Source organism: Vitis riparia, chromosome 18 (genome assembly GCF_004353265.1).
Source record: "Vitis riparia cultivar Riparia Gloire de Montpellier isolate 1030 chromosome 18, EGFV_Vit.rip_1.0, whole genome shotgun sequence".
Classification (NCBI taxonomy): Eukaryota; Viridiplantae; Streptophyta; class Magnoliopsida; order Vitales; family Vitaceae; genus Vitis; species Vitis riparia.
In genome coordinates this window covers 12,691,705-12,709,887 of record NC_048448.1, presented here as the reverse complement: position 1 = coordinate 12,709,887, position 18,183 = coordinate 12,691,705, and the positions used below count along the sequence as shown (strand labels likewise).

Genomic DNA, 18,183 nt, shown 5'->3' with positions numbered 1-18,183 from the left:
CTACACTGCGATATTCAACTTTGGTGGAGGACTTGGAGATGGCATGTTGTTTACGAGAATGCTAAGAGATAAGGCTAGAACCAAGACAGAGGCAGTAGCCTGAAGTGGAATGTCGATCATCGATGTCAAATGCCCAATCAACATCACAAAAACTCGTTATATCAAGATGAGAGGTGGTGATGCATTTGAGATGAAGGCCATGGTGGAGAGTATCTACTAAGCAAATGGATACAAGTTGGAGATGACGCCTTGTGGACGGTTTCCTTGAAGTTGTGAGAGACCAGAAAAGGACTGATCAAATCTGTAATAGCATTGCATGACTACATGCCCCATTCTACCACAGGGTTGACATTGAAGTTTATTGTTGCTTCTCCAAGAACCTCTACCCGATCTTCCTCTTCCTCGTTGAGATGAGTTCCCACGATTGTGGTATATTCCATTTATAGAGAATGCAAATGAGTTCATGTTATAAATTCTATTGTCAGAGCTTTGGTTGAAATTTAAGGGTACATTGAACGTGACCAGGTGGGCTAAATTGGGAGCAGAGAATTCATGAATCTTGATGTTTTTCTCGATGCGAGTTTCTTGGGCAAGAAGAAGTGTTTCAATTTCTTCAACTATATATGGGTCGATTCTTGAGTTTACTGAGATGATGAATGTTTCATGTTCTTGAGGTAATCTTTCAAACACTGCATCTATATGATCTTTATCAGAAAGATTATGGCCAACTAAAACCAAGTGATCAACAATATTTCTAATCTTATGGACAAATCACCTTTCTTTGTGTTGTGCAACTGAGTCTTGAACTGGGTTATTTTAGCTCATACTTGAGTGGCAAAATCTTGTTCAAGAGTCTTCCATACCTGAGCTGAAGTATCACAGTTAACCATATATGTTAGAAGGGCATCTGATATGGATGCAAGAATCCATGACATGATGAGCTGGTCATGTTTGAAACTTAGGATTGACGAGATGATGATGTTCATCACTTGGAGATAGGAATTTTGAGGGCAGAACTGTTGATTCAAAAAGAAAATATTGAAGTTTATGACCTCTTAATGTTGTTAGTATTTGCTTTTGCCATACCAAAAGTTTTCGTTGCCCAATTTGGATGAGATTGGATGAGAAAAAGAAATTGGAAGGAGACTGGTGGATCTTGCAGTGTTCTCCATGGATGTTGTTCTTCAAATTGATGAATGATAGTTTTTCATTCATACTTTCATTGTTCATGTACAGAGTATATATAAAGGGTAATCACCATTCTAAGAATGGGAAATAATGATACAAGGAAAGAATGATATAAGGAAATAACAACTAATATCCTAATATCTCAACTTTCCTAATATCTCAATATTCTTAATATCTCAATATTCCTAGTATCTCAATATTCATAATATATCAATATTCATAATATCTTAACTTTCCTAATATCTAAACACTAAATGATATAAGGAAATAATGATATAAGGAAAACATTCCTAATATCTCAACACTCCCCCTCAAGTTGGTGCATAGATGTCACACATGCCCAACTTGTCTAAAAAATTTTGAGAATACTTGACTTGAGTTAGCTTTGGTGAGGATATCGGCTAACCAATCTTGTTTTCCACCTTGGATCAACTAAGACTTCCTGCACACATTTTTCATATCCATCTTCTGACTCTTTTGGTAGATTTGTCTTACCTCGGATGTAGGAAAGTTTTTCCCGTTCGGCAATATGCATTTCCACAAGTTGTGACCAAACGTCATAGTTTGATTCCGTCAAAATAATTTCTGGATTGAAACTACCTTCAGATTGAAAAACAATAGTATTTTTTTCACTCATTTTTTTTTTCTCTCGCAAAGGAGGGACAATTGTTAGCCTTACGGCAAAATATCCAGGATTTCAGTTCCCTGGCTCTGATACCATCTTCAAATTGATGAATGATAGTTTTTCATTCATACTTTCATTGTTCATGTACAGAGTATATATAGAGGGTAATCACCATTCTAAGAATGGGAAATAATGATACAAGGAAAGAATGATATAAGGAAATAACAACTAATATCCTAATATCTCAACTTTCCTAATATCTCAATATTCTTAATATCTCAATATTCCTAGTATCTCAATATTCATAATATATCAATATTCATAATATCTTAACTTTCCTAATATCTAAACACTAAATGATATAAGAAAATAATGATATAAGGAAAACATTCCTAATATCTCAACAGTTGTCGATGAAGTTTCCATAGCTTAGGGTAGAACAAGCTCTAATACCATGTTAAGGAATCAGAGAATCAAGAAGGAAAAAAATGATGAAGGGTGAAAGGAAGAAAGAATGAAAAATGCAGCATTAGAATTTTCATTTCTCTGTATGTATTTATACCCATATATTTGAGTGGTTTTAGCCTTCAAGATTTGTAACTGATGCAAGTGGGTTGCTCTAACAGAATGAGATAAAGTGTGTTGCTAAATTGAAGCTAACTGATTTACTCACTCAAATTCATTGCCTCGTAATGACTCAGCTCACTGCTCACATGACTTAGAACACAAATAATATTTAGGAAAAGTCAAACGACTTTGTTTTACAACTAAATAACAAATATCACAAACACCAGATAATAGAAGGGGAGACTTGACAAAATTTGTTCTAGAAGGAAAAGACTCGGCAAAATTTTGTTCTGCATCTTTGAAGTCAAAAAGAAATACCAAAAATAATCGGTTCCCGTTCCAACGAGAAATGAATTTGTCCAGAAGTCCAGAAGTCGTGTAGCTGTTGCTAAAGAAACCAAATCACTTTTCCCAAATCTGATGTATGTCTCAGGATCACCAATGGAACAAGTTTTCCGAAATCCCTCTTCACATCGTATGCCTCTCAGGGATTGCGTTTTCCTCGGGGATCACCTTTATCGACGTCTTTGCTTTGGCTGAGCCAGAATCTGTGTATTTTCTATGTTCGCAATCTAGATGCCGGCAGATGCTTTGTACCGCCCTTGAATTGATGAACTTTGGCGGATGCATTGCATTCAATCCTTCTTGAATTTACTCGTTTTCCCTAAATTATCCACCGGAGTTATACATTTATAGCGAGTGAAAATTGACAAATTTGTAGAAGGGCGAGCGCACAAGTTGCTTGTTTGGATGTATTAGATTCCAACCAGTCCTCAATATTTATAAAAGAAAAGAGAATCTCAAGAAGAGAAGAAGGATTAAAGAAACAATTTCAATAGCTTCAGGCTGTAAAAAGGCGCCTGTTTACATTTTACAAAAACTTCATACAAGAACCCTTCTTTTTATGTACACAAACTCGTACTCCCGAATTAGTAATATCAATTCTAAGGCTCCTAAGTAAAACACAAAAACAATGCCGATGCCAATCCAGAAATTTCAGATGGCTCGGATCGCTTGGAAATCCCCAATCCTTTTAAGAATACCGCCTTGTTAAAACATAATAGGCTTCTTCAATTAGATTGGGTTCTCATGATTTCACGGCGGGGCTACCAACACTGATCTGTCTCCCATCTCAGGCTAGAATGGCCGGAAAATACTGAAGCGGGCGAACTCCCCATCGTCGCCGCAGATGCGGACATTGCGAACGGAGAACTCACCGGCCGCCGTCGCCTGAAAAGAGTGCGATCATAATTGGCGCGTTTCTCCGGATCCGACAGAGTGGCGTAGGCCGCGTGGATCTTGATGAACTCATCCGCTGATGTATCCTTTTGGCTGTTAGCCACGACGTCGGGATGCGAAACTCTGGCTAACCGTCGATACGCCGCCTTGATCTCCTGACACGTGGCGCCCATCTTAATCCCAAGGACGTCGTAGAGTGATGCAGGATTTGCAATGTGTGACATCGTTCTCTCGGCGGTCGCCGTGTAACTGGCGGATACCTTTGGCTGCCGGAATCTGACGTACGTAGGAGGCGAAGCCCGCTGGTTGACGGCGACTTTTGGGACAACGAAATGAGAGGAGCTGAAAGACGCTGCTGAAAACATTGTGATCTGGTGTTTCGTTTGAATGGCTGCTATTGCGGCTGAAGGAATGCTGAGTCTGGAGGATTGAAACGAGGAAGCCAATTTATAGAAATACTGCGGTTGTGGCTTAACCATGGTTAAGATGGTTGGGTTAAGTGACTAGGCTTATCCATGGATCCATCTAATGCTGACTCAGCGATGAGCAGCAACGCGTCGGTGTATTGCTCCCATGACAATAAAGTTTTGCAGTCTCTGACCCAATTTTGTTTGGCCTACCCTGTATTTAATTTTTGTACGAGACTTGGAAATTGTGGTCTGAATGGTAGGGTTTTTAAAAACAAACGTACGGATGTTTTTTCAAAATAAAATTTTATTTGAGAAATATTCCCAACTTGATTTGATGATTTTTATAAAAATATTTTATTTTTCAGAACATTTATAAAAAATTGAACAAATTTTTAAAAATTAATTTTTTTTTGTTTTAAAAAATACTAAAAATGTTTTGAATATTAATTTTTTGAAAATATATTTTCATTTTATTTTCACTCGTATTTAGGATTATTTTAAAAATAATTATAAAAATAAATCCCTCCAAATAAAAATTAATTTAAGAAATATTTGAAAATAGAGAAGGTATATTAAAAACATTTTTGTTATGTTTAATTTTTCCCAAATGTTAGAAAAGATAACAAAAAGAAAAAATATAACAAATAAAAATAAATAAATTATTTTTATATATTACATTAAACTCATTTCACTTATTTTAATTTTTCAATCTAAAAATCTATCATTTTTTATTAATTTTAATTATATTTTATATTTTTTATAATACAACCAAATACAAAAAAATCTCTATTCTTCATTTTTTTTCCCTTAATATTTTACCTAACCTAACATAATCTTTAAAGTTTAAACAAATTTTCAAGAAGAGCGATGCTTGTTCTGGTTGTGACAAACGATTTCAGTGTCTCCAAATATTACATGTCGATTAATTAATGATTGGCTTGTGCCGATATCCAAATTGAGAAATTGAGAGACCATCTCAAGGGCTCAAATCTCAACCCCTCCAGGACCGATGATTACAGGAGCAGGAGTAGTCATAATGAAATAGGGGAAGGTTGAATTTTTTTTGGCAAAATTTGCAGAGGGTGGAGAATGGATTGAGGCATTTGTGATACATCCTACTCAACAGAATGTTTAGATGACATTTGAAGTTATGAGCTGTCTAAGATCCAAAGGACATCGCCCTTGAAAATGCCCATTTGGGCGCAGATTTCCATGTGCATCCCATCTTATAATACCTTTCAAACAAAGGTCGGTGCAAATTTAAAAGGTAGCCCTACATTTCTTTGGAATACCTTAAATTTTTTTGCTTTTCTGTGGATGAAATAATTAATCATTTTAAAGCTAGAGCCAAGAAATACGTCGACAAAGAAGTAAGGAAACTTTTTTCTTTTTTTGTTATTTCCTATTAGGAGATAAGAATTTCATGCCACCTTATGGTACGGAAGCGTGTGGGGCTAATCCCATGGGTGTCCACTTTTTCATGGACTGCACGTTCACGGGAGTAAGGCCGGCGAGAACCAACTGCCAGGCTGACTTTCCTAACGGCTAACGCCGGACTCTTATGTAGGTTGTTGGTAGGCATTGAAAATCTGAAACGCAGCAAGGAAATAAATGTGATTAGTTTTAGTTTTAACTTAGGTTTGATTGACCGGATAAGATAGGATAAGGTTCCATATAATAGGATATTATATCTTTTTAAATAGATCTATCATATGATATAATCATACGATAATTTTCCATTAGATATTGTGGGATCCTCACTAAAAAGTGTCACATGGCTCCCTCTCCTTTGGACACGCAGACGGTCCCCCTTGCGACATGTAGCATAGCTTATTCCACTCGAGATGCATCACATCCGGAACTCTTCTTCGTCGACATTCCACCCGGAGGTATCACAACCACCATTATATCTGGCCGTCGTTCCATCTCATCCGGATATATCACATCCGGGGTCCAGTCGACGCTCCGCCTTCTCCGGATACTTCACATTCGGTGCCTATCTCCAAATAAGAAAGGAGAACGATTCAACTTCCCTGGACATACATGTCCGGATACTCGGGTAACAGCTTAGCTCGACAGACACTCGTGATTCACCAGATCCATTTCCACCCACAATAAAAAAGATAACTCTGACAGCATTGACAACCAAGTCCCCTGAACTGTCACTCATCATTAATGCAAGATACATTCGACAAGACATTCCCAAATCTTCTCAGGTCTCCTAACACATCCCAGATATTTAAAGTCATAAATTGCGGTGATGTCCACCGCCTAAATACCTTCCTGACAACCGCCTCCTGACATCAGAAATGTCATGATTGCTTTGCCGATGAGCCGCAATCATGACAATGGAACCTGCTAGCCAAGTGGTGCCATACTTTCTGACACTATATAAAAAAGGCTTCACACAAAGGGGAAGGTAAGGCTGATTATCCATGAAACAACCTGATAGCTTGATCTCTCGAGCCATGGCTGACAAAATCATCGAAGGGTGCGCCCGAACATCCCGTCCGAACACCTTTTTGCAGGAGGAATGAGGAATTACTACTATGCGTTGATTGAGATTCCGTTGCTTGTCACGATTACTGTAGCAGGGGAATTTTGCCATCAACAGATATGACATTTTGATATATGTATTTTATTAATATAATATTTTAAAATAATATATTTAATTTAATATATCATATTATATTTATATTTAGTTTGTGAAATAAATGAAAAATAATTTGAAATATATGTATTTTTAAATATATTTTATTTTAAAAATAAAATTTTATTTATGTTTAATCCTATTTATCATTAAAATATTTAAATTTTATAAATAAGTTTTTTTATTTTGTGTTATTTAATATATAAAAATAATTTATAAATCATATATTAATATTATTTTATAAATATTTTTTTTAGTTTTTTTAATCATAAATTTAATTTATAGTAATTTTTTTTATTTTATAAAATGAATATATTAAAAATATAAAAAATGATAAAAATAAATAATTTTTTTTTTTTTATGTGTATTTGATTAGTGATGGCATATATGAAAAATTACTACAAATAAAGGAAAGTAGTGGGAATACGAACCAACTGTTGTAGGCCTCAGCTTTGGCAGTTCCAGTGTAAATTTCTTCATCATTGTTTGAAGGCAGTAAAAAAGATAAAAATGAAAAAGAAAAACCATGAGGAACTGGAGCCACAGATTCAATGAAAATGGAAGAAAGCGTGTTTTACTGGGTGACTGGATTCGGAGTCACTTCTTCGTAAGCAACCGTGTCGTTTACCCTTCTGTCCGTCTTTCTCGATAGTTCACTTGACCGCTGACCTTAACATGAATAAAAAATTATAAAAATAAAAAAGGATGGAGAATCTCGAAGCTAGGGATAAGGTTGGGGTGGGCCACTGAGAACGGGAAGTTGAGGAGCATTCATGTGGCCACTAAAAGCACATTCGTATTAACTAAGGTGGGGTCCATTCAATTCTATGTTCTTTAAGGTTGAATCCGTAACTGTGGCTCCGCTGTTAGTTTTCCTTTCAATGTCTCTGCCCTCTTGTTTCACAGAATTCTTGATAAATTAGTATGGAAATTTGAGCTGTCACTCTCCCAATCTGGACTGTCTACCCTTGAATCAACGGCTCAGACTGAAAACTCTCACTGTTGGAGAGGTGTCCTTCCTGAGGGGACAGCAGTAGAGAAAAGATGAGTCACCCAATACCAGCCAGCTGTTTTGAAGGGAGTCCAACACGTGGCAAGAGCGAATCTTAATTCTGTGGTTGTATCGAGTAGTGTGCGGGACCACTGTGGTCCACGTGGTGTCTGATCCTTTCCTGATATATATGTGATATGGATGATCGGTGCTGGTTTTTGTCGACACATGGACATTTGGACATCCCGGGCTTCTTTATGCAAGGGATAAGTTGAAAAAACATTAATTTTCAGTCTCATTTGGACCTTTTTAAAATTAAGCCGCGTTCAGAGCTAAGATAATGGTCGGTGGATCACAGCGACTGAAGCCGATAATAAAGGACAGTAATGTGAGGTAACGAGGACTTACTGAATTCTTTTCTTTTTTTTTAAAGCTGTGACGCAGAAACAGGTCGAAATTGTCCCGTTACAGATCTGTGTCTCAATACAAAGTGATCTGTGCTGCATTTTACACTGATTTTTTTTTCTTTTTCAGTTTGTCATTTTCTTTGCGGTAAAAACAAACTTGCATCCATAATGTGACAACAAAGTAGTGATTAAAATATTCGGCCATATATTATGTATCGATGGATCTTGATTATAGGAAAGAAAAATCGATATTTCGATTGGTCGGGACAGTCAAATTTCAAATTTTCTCCCATAATCGATCAAAATTCTAATAAATTTCAAATTTTATACCACTAAAACCAATCATAATATATCACCTCATCAAGTTTGCCCCTTATTATATAGTTGACACTAAATATATATATATATATATACTAAAACTCATTATATAAACATAATCTTAAAAGAATGTTTTAAAAAATAAATTAATTATAATTATTTCATAATTAAATGAATTTTTTATTTAATTAATTACCAAAAATATAAATCTTCATAGTGTTTTTAATCATTAATATATTAATTAAATATTAAAAATCATACATATATCATTATTTATTTTATATCATTTAATACAATTGAATTAAATAGATTATAAATTTAATTTTAATATTAAATATATTTTTTAATTAAATATATTATAATCAAATATCACAATATTATGTCGAATAATATTTGATATAATTTAATAAGAAATATACACTTATAAAATATATATATTATTATCCACACATACAATATTATTATCAAATATGATAAATTATATCATATATCAATTTTTTGAACAAAATAACTTTAAAATATCTATTATACTTATAATTTTATTTTTAAAAGTTTTTTCTTACATTTTTATAAGTTTTAATTTTATCTCTAATATCTCTTATATATTTTCGATATATCCGTAAAATGGAAGTATCGATATCATCAGATACTCAGACATGTGTAACTAAGGTAATATTACCTAATATGTTATCTTATCTATTTGTATTTTAATTAAATAATTAAAATTTTATCATATGCTTTCAATTATTCAAGTTTAAAATTGTTAGTCATCCCCTTTCATCAAACTCCATGTTCCATCCATTCTACTTAACTTTTTTTCGATTAATCTTCAAATTCTTTAAATTTGAAAGATATCGGTTATTGACTTATTGCTAGTTTCTTTTTATTTTTTTTCTTTTTTTTTTCTAATATATTTTATGAGTTTTGATTGATTTTCACATTATCAAATTTTTTTTTCAATTTTTTGTCCAACATTTTCAATATTTCCTTATATTTTTTCTAATATTTTTTACATTTCTATACAACATTTCCGATATTCATCGATATTTTTCGATTTTTAAATTTTTAATCTTTGATTGGAATTGGAGTGCGAGAAGGATTAACAAATGGAGGAAAGGCGCATTTGAGATAAAACTTTTAAAGTTCTTTAATACAATACTACAATAATTACATAACATTAACATGTTCATAAATGAAAGCAAAGAGTTTTAGAGTAAGCTAGACATAGTTTTAACTCACTAATTAATCTTACAATCAACTAAGTCGTTGGGCATTTATAGATTACCGTTTGGACGCAAGAACCTCAATTGGTCCTTAACCCATTGAGGTTTGCCCTCCAATTATTTAAGACAATACTAACCATCTACCTAAATTCACCCTCAATTGATTGACCACTTGGTAGACCTATTCACCCAAATTTCCCAAATTTTTTATTTTTGTTTGTTTGTTTATTTTTATTTTGTGCAAGTTTTAGGGCTATAAAAAATTGGGAGATGATTAGGGAAATCTGATATGCAATCTCAAAACCTTTGATCATAAAATGCATTTATTTAACTTGATTTTAATTTCAAAAGAATATTTCATCAAAATTTTGGAAAAATTTAAACAATTAAGGGCCCACGTGGATGAGTTTTGGTGCCTTAAAACATTTTCATGCAATTTTAAATTACTCCACCTCAATCTTATAATTCAAGACCCTAAAAATTTATTAAGTTCGGTGGATCCTCCATTGTGCATGCTCTTGATTTTCTTTTTTTATTTACTCAAATTCGACTTTTTGATGGCTTGAAAATTTTAAACTTTGACATATGATTAAATAACTATTCTTTGTTTTGAAATCATTAACATCAATCCACGAGTCCAACCAACCTGGGCTAATACACCGCTTGTGCAGGCCCGGCCCAAACTAGATAAGGGATAAGAAATTCTCAACTCAAGCCCACTATAGGCGGGCCAAGGCAGTTGGTTTTAGCGGCCCGCTACGCCATGTCGCCTTTCAAAATCCTCCTCCATTCCTGCTAGCATGGCAAACGATGGTGACAATATCCGTGTCTACCGTTCTTTGGTTTAATCTTCTGACTTGTAGGCAAGTCAACTTGCAGCAAGGATTTAGAGAGGGGAAAATGAGGGTAACAAAGCAACATAAGTTGAATGCCTTTTCTCGCTCTACAGTTCAGATTTTGTGGACTGGACAGGCATTCTGAAGATCAACTAATTGAATGATACCCGTAACAAAATATTCATTGTGTTCCTCTTACACAAATTTTAGCTAATTGGTGAAACCGATAGGCTGTTTTAGGCATTTGGATCAGTTTAATCATCTTCAAACATTTGACCTTCAAAGATCATTATACTGCTGTGGACATTCATTCAGAATGGTCTCCAAAGATGTTCAGGACCACTTCCCCTCCGAAAGACCCACAGAGCCACAGCAAAGTATGAAGTATAAACATCTCTGTCATTTCATAGATGAATCTATGTTAGTTGTGCCATTTTGACTTTCAGCCTAGGGTACGAGCATATTGGTTCAAGATAAATATTTTGTAGTCGTTTTATCAAACAGTTGGCGAGCTTTGGGACGAGGACCTTTATGCCCAGTGATAATGTGGGGAATATATTGGACCAGATTGCGGCACGTGGTAAAGCCACAAGGATTTGCGTTTCCTGTTGTAGGAAACGATAGGGCAAGTTATCCCACATCGACAAAGAAGAAAAGATATGGGTTAATGTCGGTATTATAAATAACTAACGCTTCCACACAAGAGAACCATGATCCTTCAGGCAGTTAACGGGATATGATGAGTGGTCAACGCTCGCAACAAATATGCGAGATGGGTGTCCGCCCTAGCCTGGTTACGACAATTGGGCACTCTCATCTTTACCAATCTGATCCCTATCTTGAAGGACCAAACAAAATACAAAATTTTTATGGCCCAAGGGTTAGTACTTAGTGTAGGGTTGGGCATGGTTGAAAATTAGGTGGGTTTATTTCAAGTTGTCCAAGTTGATTTTGGGTATGGGCTTGTAGATTTATTTCAAGATGTCCAAGTTGATTTTGGGTATGGGCTTTACAATATATCCCCATGCAGCTCTGTTGGACTGAACGGCCTAATACCTCCTCTCACGGATTGAAGCTAGAATTTTTGGTAATGAGGCTAATTCTCTCCTCTAAAATTTAAAATTTATTTTTATATATGGGTCCAACCAGGCAATTCTTCTAATGGAAACTAGCTGCACCGTGATCGAATACTGAAAAAGATCCGCTGATCCAGGCGTTTGATTAGTTTGCTTATTCGATATTTAGAAGCATAATCTAAATTTTCAGAGACTTAATAACATTTTTACTAATAGTAATGTTGCTTAAGAAGAGTAGCTTTTTTACTATCACTCTTATGCACTACAGATATGAGAAGAAAACAAGAAAAACAAACCCAAATGTTTAATGTTTAATTCCATCATTCCCATTCATAGCTGTGTTAATTCCAATCATGTCTGAGAATTAACACATGAACAATACCACAAATGCAGAAAGAGAGCAAATCAGGTGAAAAATTTTGGGTAATCCATGGCCACTGTTAGAACGTAGTTGTTCTAGATTAGAAGTCCAAGGGCAGCCATCAAAGAAATGAGAGAAACCAAAGCAATTACTAGTGTAGTGGTCAATTTCGTCTCTTTCTGAGCCCCACTGTCGTAAGGAGTGTTGTCCACTAAGCCTTGCTGGTTAATATTAGCCCCAAAGGGTTGGTTCGATGACGAAAAAGGCTGATTAAAGGCCGAGGGAGGTTGGGCCAGGCCCTGTTGTGAGTCGCCCAGTTGAGGCTGTTGCTGTTGGTCTTGTCCAAAAGGAGTCTTCTCTTCGATAGGAGTAGCAAATGGTGGAGTTTCAGGAGCGAGTCCAGGAGCTCCAATTGAACCACAATTCTGATTAACAACAGGATTATCGCTCGCCTTCCATGCAAGCTCACCTTCTTCGTCTCTTATCTGCATGTCTCCAGCATCAAGCAAATCCAACCTCTGCAGATGGTCCCCGTCAGCATCGTTGTCCCATGCAGATCGGCTGCCATCGAATATCTCGAGACCTGCATCAGAAAACAACAGGGTACAAGTGTTGACATTGCTCACCGAAGCACATTCAGATTCCCACACACTGCGACCGCTCTCTTGAACTTGGATGTAGCAGAAGTCATTTCCAAACCCTCCAGCACCGAAGGAGGTTTCGCGGCGGAGGAGGAAGGCCTCGTACCTTCCCGATGGAGAAGTGAGGAACAACTGCGAGGAACCAGACAGTTGAGTGGTTTCATGGCTTGGAGGGAGGCTAGCTAGCACTTGCTGTTTTGTGCTTCTTTCGATTGTTCCAGCGGGAGATAGAGCATATCCCAGATGGAGAGAGGAAGAGAGGAAGATGAGGAGAGAGAAGATGATACAAGCAGTGTGGTTGTGGGTGGCGAACATCTCCATTGGAATAGTGGGCAATCAGCGGAGGTAGTGACTAGTGAAGGTAGATCATATGAGAGCTGAAGGCGCATTTTATACATGTGTAGAGGGAGTTGGTGCACCTGAAGTAGGAGCAGTTGGGACGGTTCAAATCAAGAATATTTGAAATGGGGTGATTACCGGTCTGGGATAACCTGATGATGATCTTTACCTTTTCTCCATATAATATGTGCCTCAAGAGACGACCTCCAAAAGGATTGAGTTCCTGGATATTGCCGCCTCGATCCTTTTCTTTGATTCACAAATACAAGGTTTTCAGTTTAATGTATGACATCAAAGGTCAAAATCCCGCATAGTGTTCTTGGTTTGAAATGTTTTCTATAGGTCACGCTCTGTCTCGACCCTGTTTTTATAACTCCGTTTCAGATCCTTGTTGGGATTAGATAGGTAAGGACATGTTATTCTACACATTCCTTAATTAACTACCATTTCAAGTACGGTTTATGAGTTTATCAGCTTCATTACTATTCTTAGCCTTCTTGGGATTCGTGGGAACTCCATTTTACCATTCAAGCGCAAGAGACATTGAACACTTCTTCCATAAAGTTCTAGATTTTCTCTTTTTTACTTTCTCTTCCATTCTTTTTTATTTTATTTTCTTGGCACTCAAACATAGGTTGTGATTAGCTAATTTAATGGGATTCAAAGATACTAAGCTAAAGGCGAATAATTTAAAGGAGAAGTAACAAAAATACGGTTTCAAATGCATTTCTTTCTATATTTGAGAATTTGAATTAATATGAAAAAAATTCTCTGTATTAGTTTGTCTATTATAAAATACATAGGATTTTTATCAAAGACCTAATGATTTTTTAGGAATAATTTACTCACTATTTATTTTAGTTCAATCTTATTATTAACAAGTCTAATAGTTAAATCTATAAAATGAGTATAGACTTTTAATTGAATACACTAAAAACTAAATTAGCTAGTATATTTAACTAACTTAAGGGATCTGTTTTTTCAAACTTAAAAATCTAGTTCTAAATGCGAATTGATCTTAAAACTTAAATTTAATCTTAGGTTGACTTTAATTCTAAAACATCAAATTAATAATGCTCTATCTAGGGATGGATTCAACATTGGGTTATAAAATTCTTTGGATGCTTTTGATTTGTTTCATTTGTTTTGTTACATACCTTGGAAAATCTTTATTCATGCTTTTTCTTTTCTTTTCTTTTTTAATTTCAAATTAGAATTTTCTTAAGTTTTAGAAAGTAATTAATTTTTTTAACTTAAAATAACTAATACTGATCAAAAAGTACAATAATCTTATCTCTAGTATTTTTCTCTAAAGTTATCACATATTTTAAGCTTTAACATTTTAATTAGAACATAAATTTACAATCATCAACCGATTGATTACTTTCATCAACTATTGGTTAAAACATACAAAAAAACATAAGAAATTGTTAAATATTTGTTGATTCTAATTGAAAACCTAAGATTGAAAAATTATTTTTAATGTTAAAATGCATACTAAAATATTGGTTTTTGTGCTTGAAATAATTCATCTCATTTTTCATAAAAGTCATCAATAATGCACAAATGGTTTTCTTTTAAAATTGTCCTAGTAAAAATGCAATATATTTTTCTTGTTTCAAAAGGCTTAGCTTTTAATAATAAAAAGTAATTAAGAAAAACTGATGAGACAAACTCCTAATGATATTTGAAAACACATTAATTAAATGTGGTTTTCATTTGAAAGATATTTCATCCAACTTTTGAGAAGATTTAAGAAAATTTTGATCTTAATTGGATGAGTTTTGATATGTTAGGTATTTTAACGAAAGTATGCATGTATGCAATACTAAGTGCACCTCAATATTACCTATAACCTAAAATTAATCTTAAATAAAACTTTCTCTTGATTTTCTCATTTAACTCTATTAAGGTGTGTAGTTTTATATTTGTTTCATCTTGATTGCTCTAAGTAAATCTATTTGCTTATCACACTTAAAAATAAACGTTAAATCCAAACTTATTTTGTCATTATCAAAACTTAAGTTTAACCAAACCATAGGCTAATAGTTAAATGTCATGAGTTCATATTGTCAATTTCCTTGTTGGCACGTATCCATTAATCAAATAATTAATTACCAACATTACCTTCACTTAATAGATTGAGACCGTTATATTTGAGCTTAGTAAATGTCTACCACCTTTCCATTGGGTAACATAAGAAGGCGTTTATTTTTTCAGCTTTTTATTGAAAGTAATTTGCTTTCAAACTTTAAATTGTTTGTTTTTCTATTTTTCCATGACTTATTATAAACTTTTTATTAAATAAAAAAATCCAAAATATTTGTTTTTTTTCTAAATGGAAAAAGTAACATATTAATTTTTCCTTACTTTTTAATATTTAATAAAAAATAAAATATTAAAAAAACAAATAATTTAATACTTAACACTATTAAGTATTAAAGTTTTATTTAGAATTATGGTAAAAATAAAAACACCACCCAAGTCTCAAACTTATCCTTAACTTGTGGTCCATTGACATTTTAAGGAGTGGTTTGAGGTCCTACAAGATCTCTACTACTTAATGTTTTATTTTTTATTTTGTTTTTTTATAAATAAAAAATTAAAATCAATGGCTACTCAAAATCAAATAAACAAATAAAGATTAATTTTTCAAATAATAAAATTCATTCTTTAAAAACAACAAATATATTCTTGTTTTCAAATAAATTGAATAAATAAATAAATAAAAAGCATGCACAAAGCCCAATCACATGGCAAAGTCCACAATATGTCATATGGCATTTCAAAATTTTCTTAATGACCGAGGATGTAGACGTATCAGCTCAAATTCTTGACTACCATATATAAGGTAATTAGTGAGTCTTTATTGCCATTTTGATTATCTAAAATGGGAGAACTAGAAATCAAAAGATTCAAATAGTAGAATGTAAGGCATTGCAGATAACTTCCTCATGTCAATGAGCTAAAAAATGTTATGATCTAATAAATGTTAGTCAAGGATTTGGTCGAATTAATTCTTCTTGGTTTTAGCTTTAGTATGAATTTGGAAAATTAAGAAATGATAACTATTTTTTAAAGTAGTTTAAAAATACAGTTTTTTTATAATAAAAAAAAATATTCTTTAATATTTTATAGAAGAATTAAATGTCTATTTGAGAATCTAAACTATTTTTAACTTATTTTTTATATTTTAAATGTATTTTGAAGATCACTTTTATATGTAATGCTTTATTTTTTATTATTTTCTATATTCATACTATTGTTTTTTAAAATAGTCACGAGAAAATCATAAAAAATAATTAAAAGATATTCCATATTTTTTGTTTTTAAAAGTTGCAAATTGTTTTGTGCGGCCTCTAGAAAAATTGGGACTGTTGTCCGCATAAAATAGTTTTTTTTAGGGTGTTGTCAATAAACATTAAAAATATGAACAATAATGTTGAATATTTATATTGTACATAAATATATAATAAGTTCACAAATAATCCAGAGCAGTTTTGAAGAATGTTGCATGCCTGAGAGGCTCTTCGATTTCATTTTTCCAAATCGCAACAACATAAATTCAAATCATCACTGCTCGAGAGATCGACACGTTAATAATAACACAAACAAAGAGAGCGAATTGCCCGACGTGGCTACTACCTGAATGTGGGTTATCCATATCATAGTTCTAGATTAGAAGCCCAAGGGCAGCCATCAAAGAAATGAGAGAAACCAAAGCAATTACTATTGTAGTGGTCAATTTCTTCTCTTCCTGAGCCCCACTGTCGTAAGGAGTGTTGTCCACTAAGCCTTGCTGGTTAATATTAACCCCAAGAGGCTGGTTCAATGTCGAAAAAGGCTGATTAACGGCCGAGAGAGGTTGGGTCAGGCCCTGTTGAGGTTGTTGCTGTTGGTCTTGTCCAAAAGGAGTCTTCTCTTCAATAGGCGTAGCAAATGGTGGAGTTTCAGGAGCGAGTCCAGGAGCTCCAATTGAACCACAATTCTGATTAACAACAGGATTATCGCTCGCCTTCCATGCAAGCTCACCTTCTTCGTCTCTTATCTGCATGTCCCCAGCATCAAGCAAATCCAACCTCTGCAGACGGTCCCCGTCAGCATCGCTGTCCCATGAAGATCGGCTGCCATCGAATATCTCGAGACCTGCATCAGAAAACAATAGGGTACAAGTGTTGATATTGCTCACCGAAGCACATTCAGATTCCCACACACTGCGACCGCCCTCTTGAACTTGGATGTAGCAGAAGTCATTTCCAAACCCTCCAGCACCGAAGGAGGTTTCGCGGCGGAGGAGGAAGGCCTCATACCTTCCCGATGGAGAAGTGAGGAACAACTGCGAGGAACCAGACAGTTGAGTGGTTTCATGGCTTGGAGGGAGGCTAGCTAGCACTTGCTGTTTTGTGCTTCTTTCGATTGTTCCAGCTGGGGAAAGAGCGTGTCCTGGAAGGACAAAGGATGAGATGAAGATGAGAAGAGAGAGGAGAAGGGGAATGCTAGCGTTGTGGGCTGTGAAGATCTCCATTGGAATAGTGCACACGAAGGAGATAGAGAGGGAATGAAGGTAGACGCGAGGAGGGAGCATTTTATATAGTGTAGGAGAGACTGAGAGTGGGTGTAACTGGTTTTTTTAAATCGAAGTAGGAGCAGTTGTGACAGTTCAAACCAGGAATATATGAAGTGGGGCGACTGGAGATTAGATTATCTTGACCCTTTCTTCATACTAAAAAATAGATTATCTTGACCCTTTTTTTCATACTAAAAAATGCTTCCCGAGGCCAAACCTCAGAAGCAACATCAGTCCGTACCACATAGTATTCAAAAGCAGAAAAAGAAACATATAATATGAAATCCACTGCATGACCATCAAACAGCTTTGATGCGGCTGCCACAGCCGTTCGGAAGGCCGCCATGCATGTTTACCGGCTGTTGAAGGTCGAGAGTTGGTCAAACATTGGCCAAGGCTTTGTATTTTACACAGGAGTTGACTTATCCTGGAGGGAACGAATTAGAAGATGGAAGCAGTTGGGAAAAAAGTTCAGTTGACCTAATCATGTTTTTCTTCCTTTTTTTCTTTTTTCTTTTGAGGGGGTGCAAAAATTGAGAATAATAGTAGCAATTGGGATTCCAGCTAGATTTAGGCCTTTAGCTGTTTGGCTGATTGGCCGATTCAGTTAAAAGCTACCACTCAATCCTCGTTACACTGTTATTTTATGCGTGATGAAAGGTGTATCAACTTGATGAAGAACATCGAAACTGAAAATAGGAAGTGACTTCTAAACTCAAAAACTGAAACATAAACGGGCTGCCGT

At 34.8% G+C, this 18,183-nt stretch overlaps 3 protein-coding genes and 1 non-coding gene across 4 annotated transcripts; 1 reads left to right on the top strand and 3 right to left on the bottom strand.

Annotated features, from left to right (window-relative positions):
• Nucleotides 1–3,195: 3,195 nt before the first annotated feature.
• Nucleotides 3,196–4,113, bottom strand: LOC117906050 (chaperone protein dnaJ 11, chloroplastic-like). The gene has a single exon (XM_034818990.1). It carries the CDS (start codon nt 4,096–4,098, stop codon nt 3,487–3,489), a length of 612 nt encoding a protein of 203 aa, XP_034674881.1. The 5' UTR covers nt 4,099–4,113; the 3' UTR covers nt 3,196–3,486.
• Nucleotides 4,114–11,185: 7,072 nt separating this feature from the next.
• Nucleotides 11,186–11,289, top strand: LOC117908012. Its single transcript, XR_004650132.1, has one exon. It is a non-coding gene; the product is annotated as a small nucleolar RNA Z279/snoR105/snoR108 (small nucleolar RNA).
• A 697-nt stretch (nt 11,290–11,986) lies between these two features.
• On the bottom strand, nt 11,987–12,853 carry LOC117905416. The gene has a single exon (XM_034818341.1). It carries the CDS (start codon nt 12,851–12,853, stop codon nt 11,987–11,989), a length of 867 nt encoding a protein of 288 aa, XP_034674232.1.
• Nucleotides 12,854–16,544: 3,691 nt separating this feature from the next.
• On the bottom strand, nt 16,545–17,784 carry LOC117905414. The gene is made up of 2 exons (XM_034818340.1): nt 17,656–17,784; nt 16,545–17,492 (listed from the first exon to the last, which is right to left on the bottom strand). The coding sequence occupies exons 1-2, from the start codon at nt 17,782–17,784 to the stop codon at nt 16,545–16,547; spliced, it is 1,077 nt and encodes a 358-aa protein (XP_034674231.1).
• Nucleotides 17,785–18,183: the final 399 nt, after the last annotated feature.

Coding starts and splice junctions, on each gene's coding strand:
- LOC117906050 (XM_034818990.1), bottom strand. CDS start 4,098: ATGGTTAAGCCACAACCGCAGTATTTCTATAAATTGGCTTCCTCGTTT.
- LOC117905416 (XM_034818341.1), bottom strand. CDS start 12,853: ATGGAGATGTTCGCCACCCACAACCACACTGCTTGTATCATCTTCTCT.
- LOC117905414 (XM_034818340.1), bottom strand. CDS start 17,784: ATGGCGGCCTTCCGAACGGCTGTGGCAGCCGCATCAAAGCTGTTTGAT. Junction 17,493..17,655: donor GGACTGATGTTGCTTCTGAG/GTTTGGCCTCGG, acceptor TAAAAAAACCAG/TTACACCCACTCTCAGTCTC.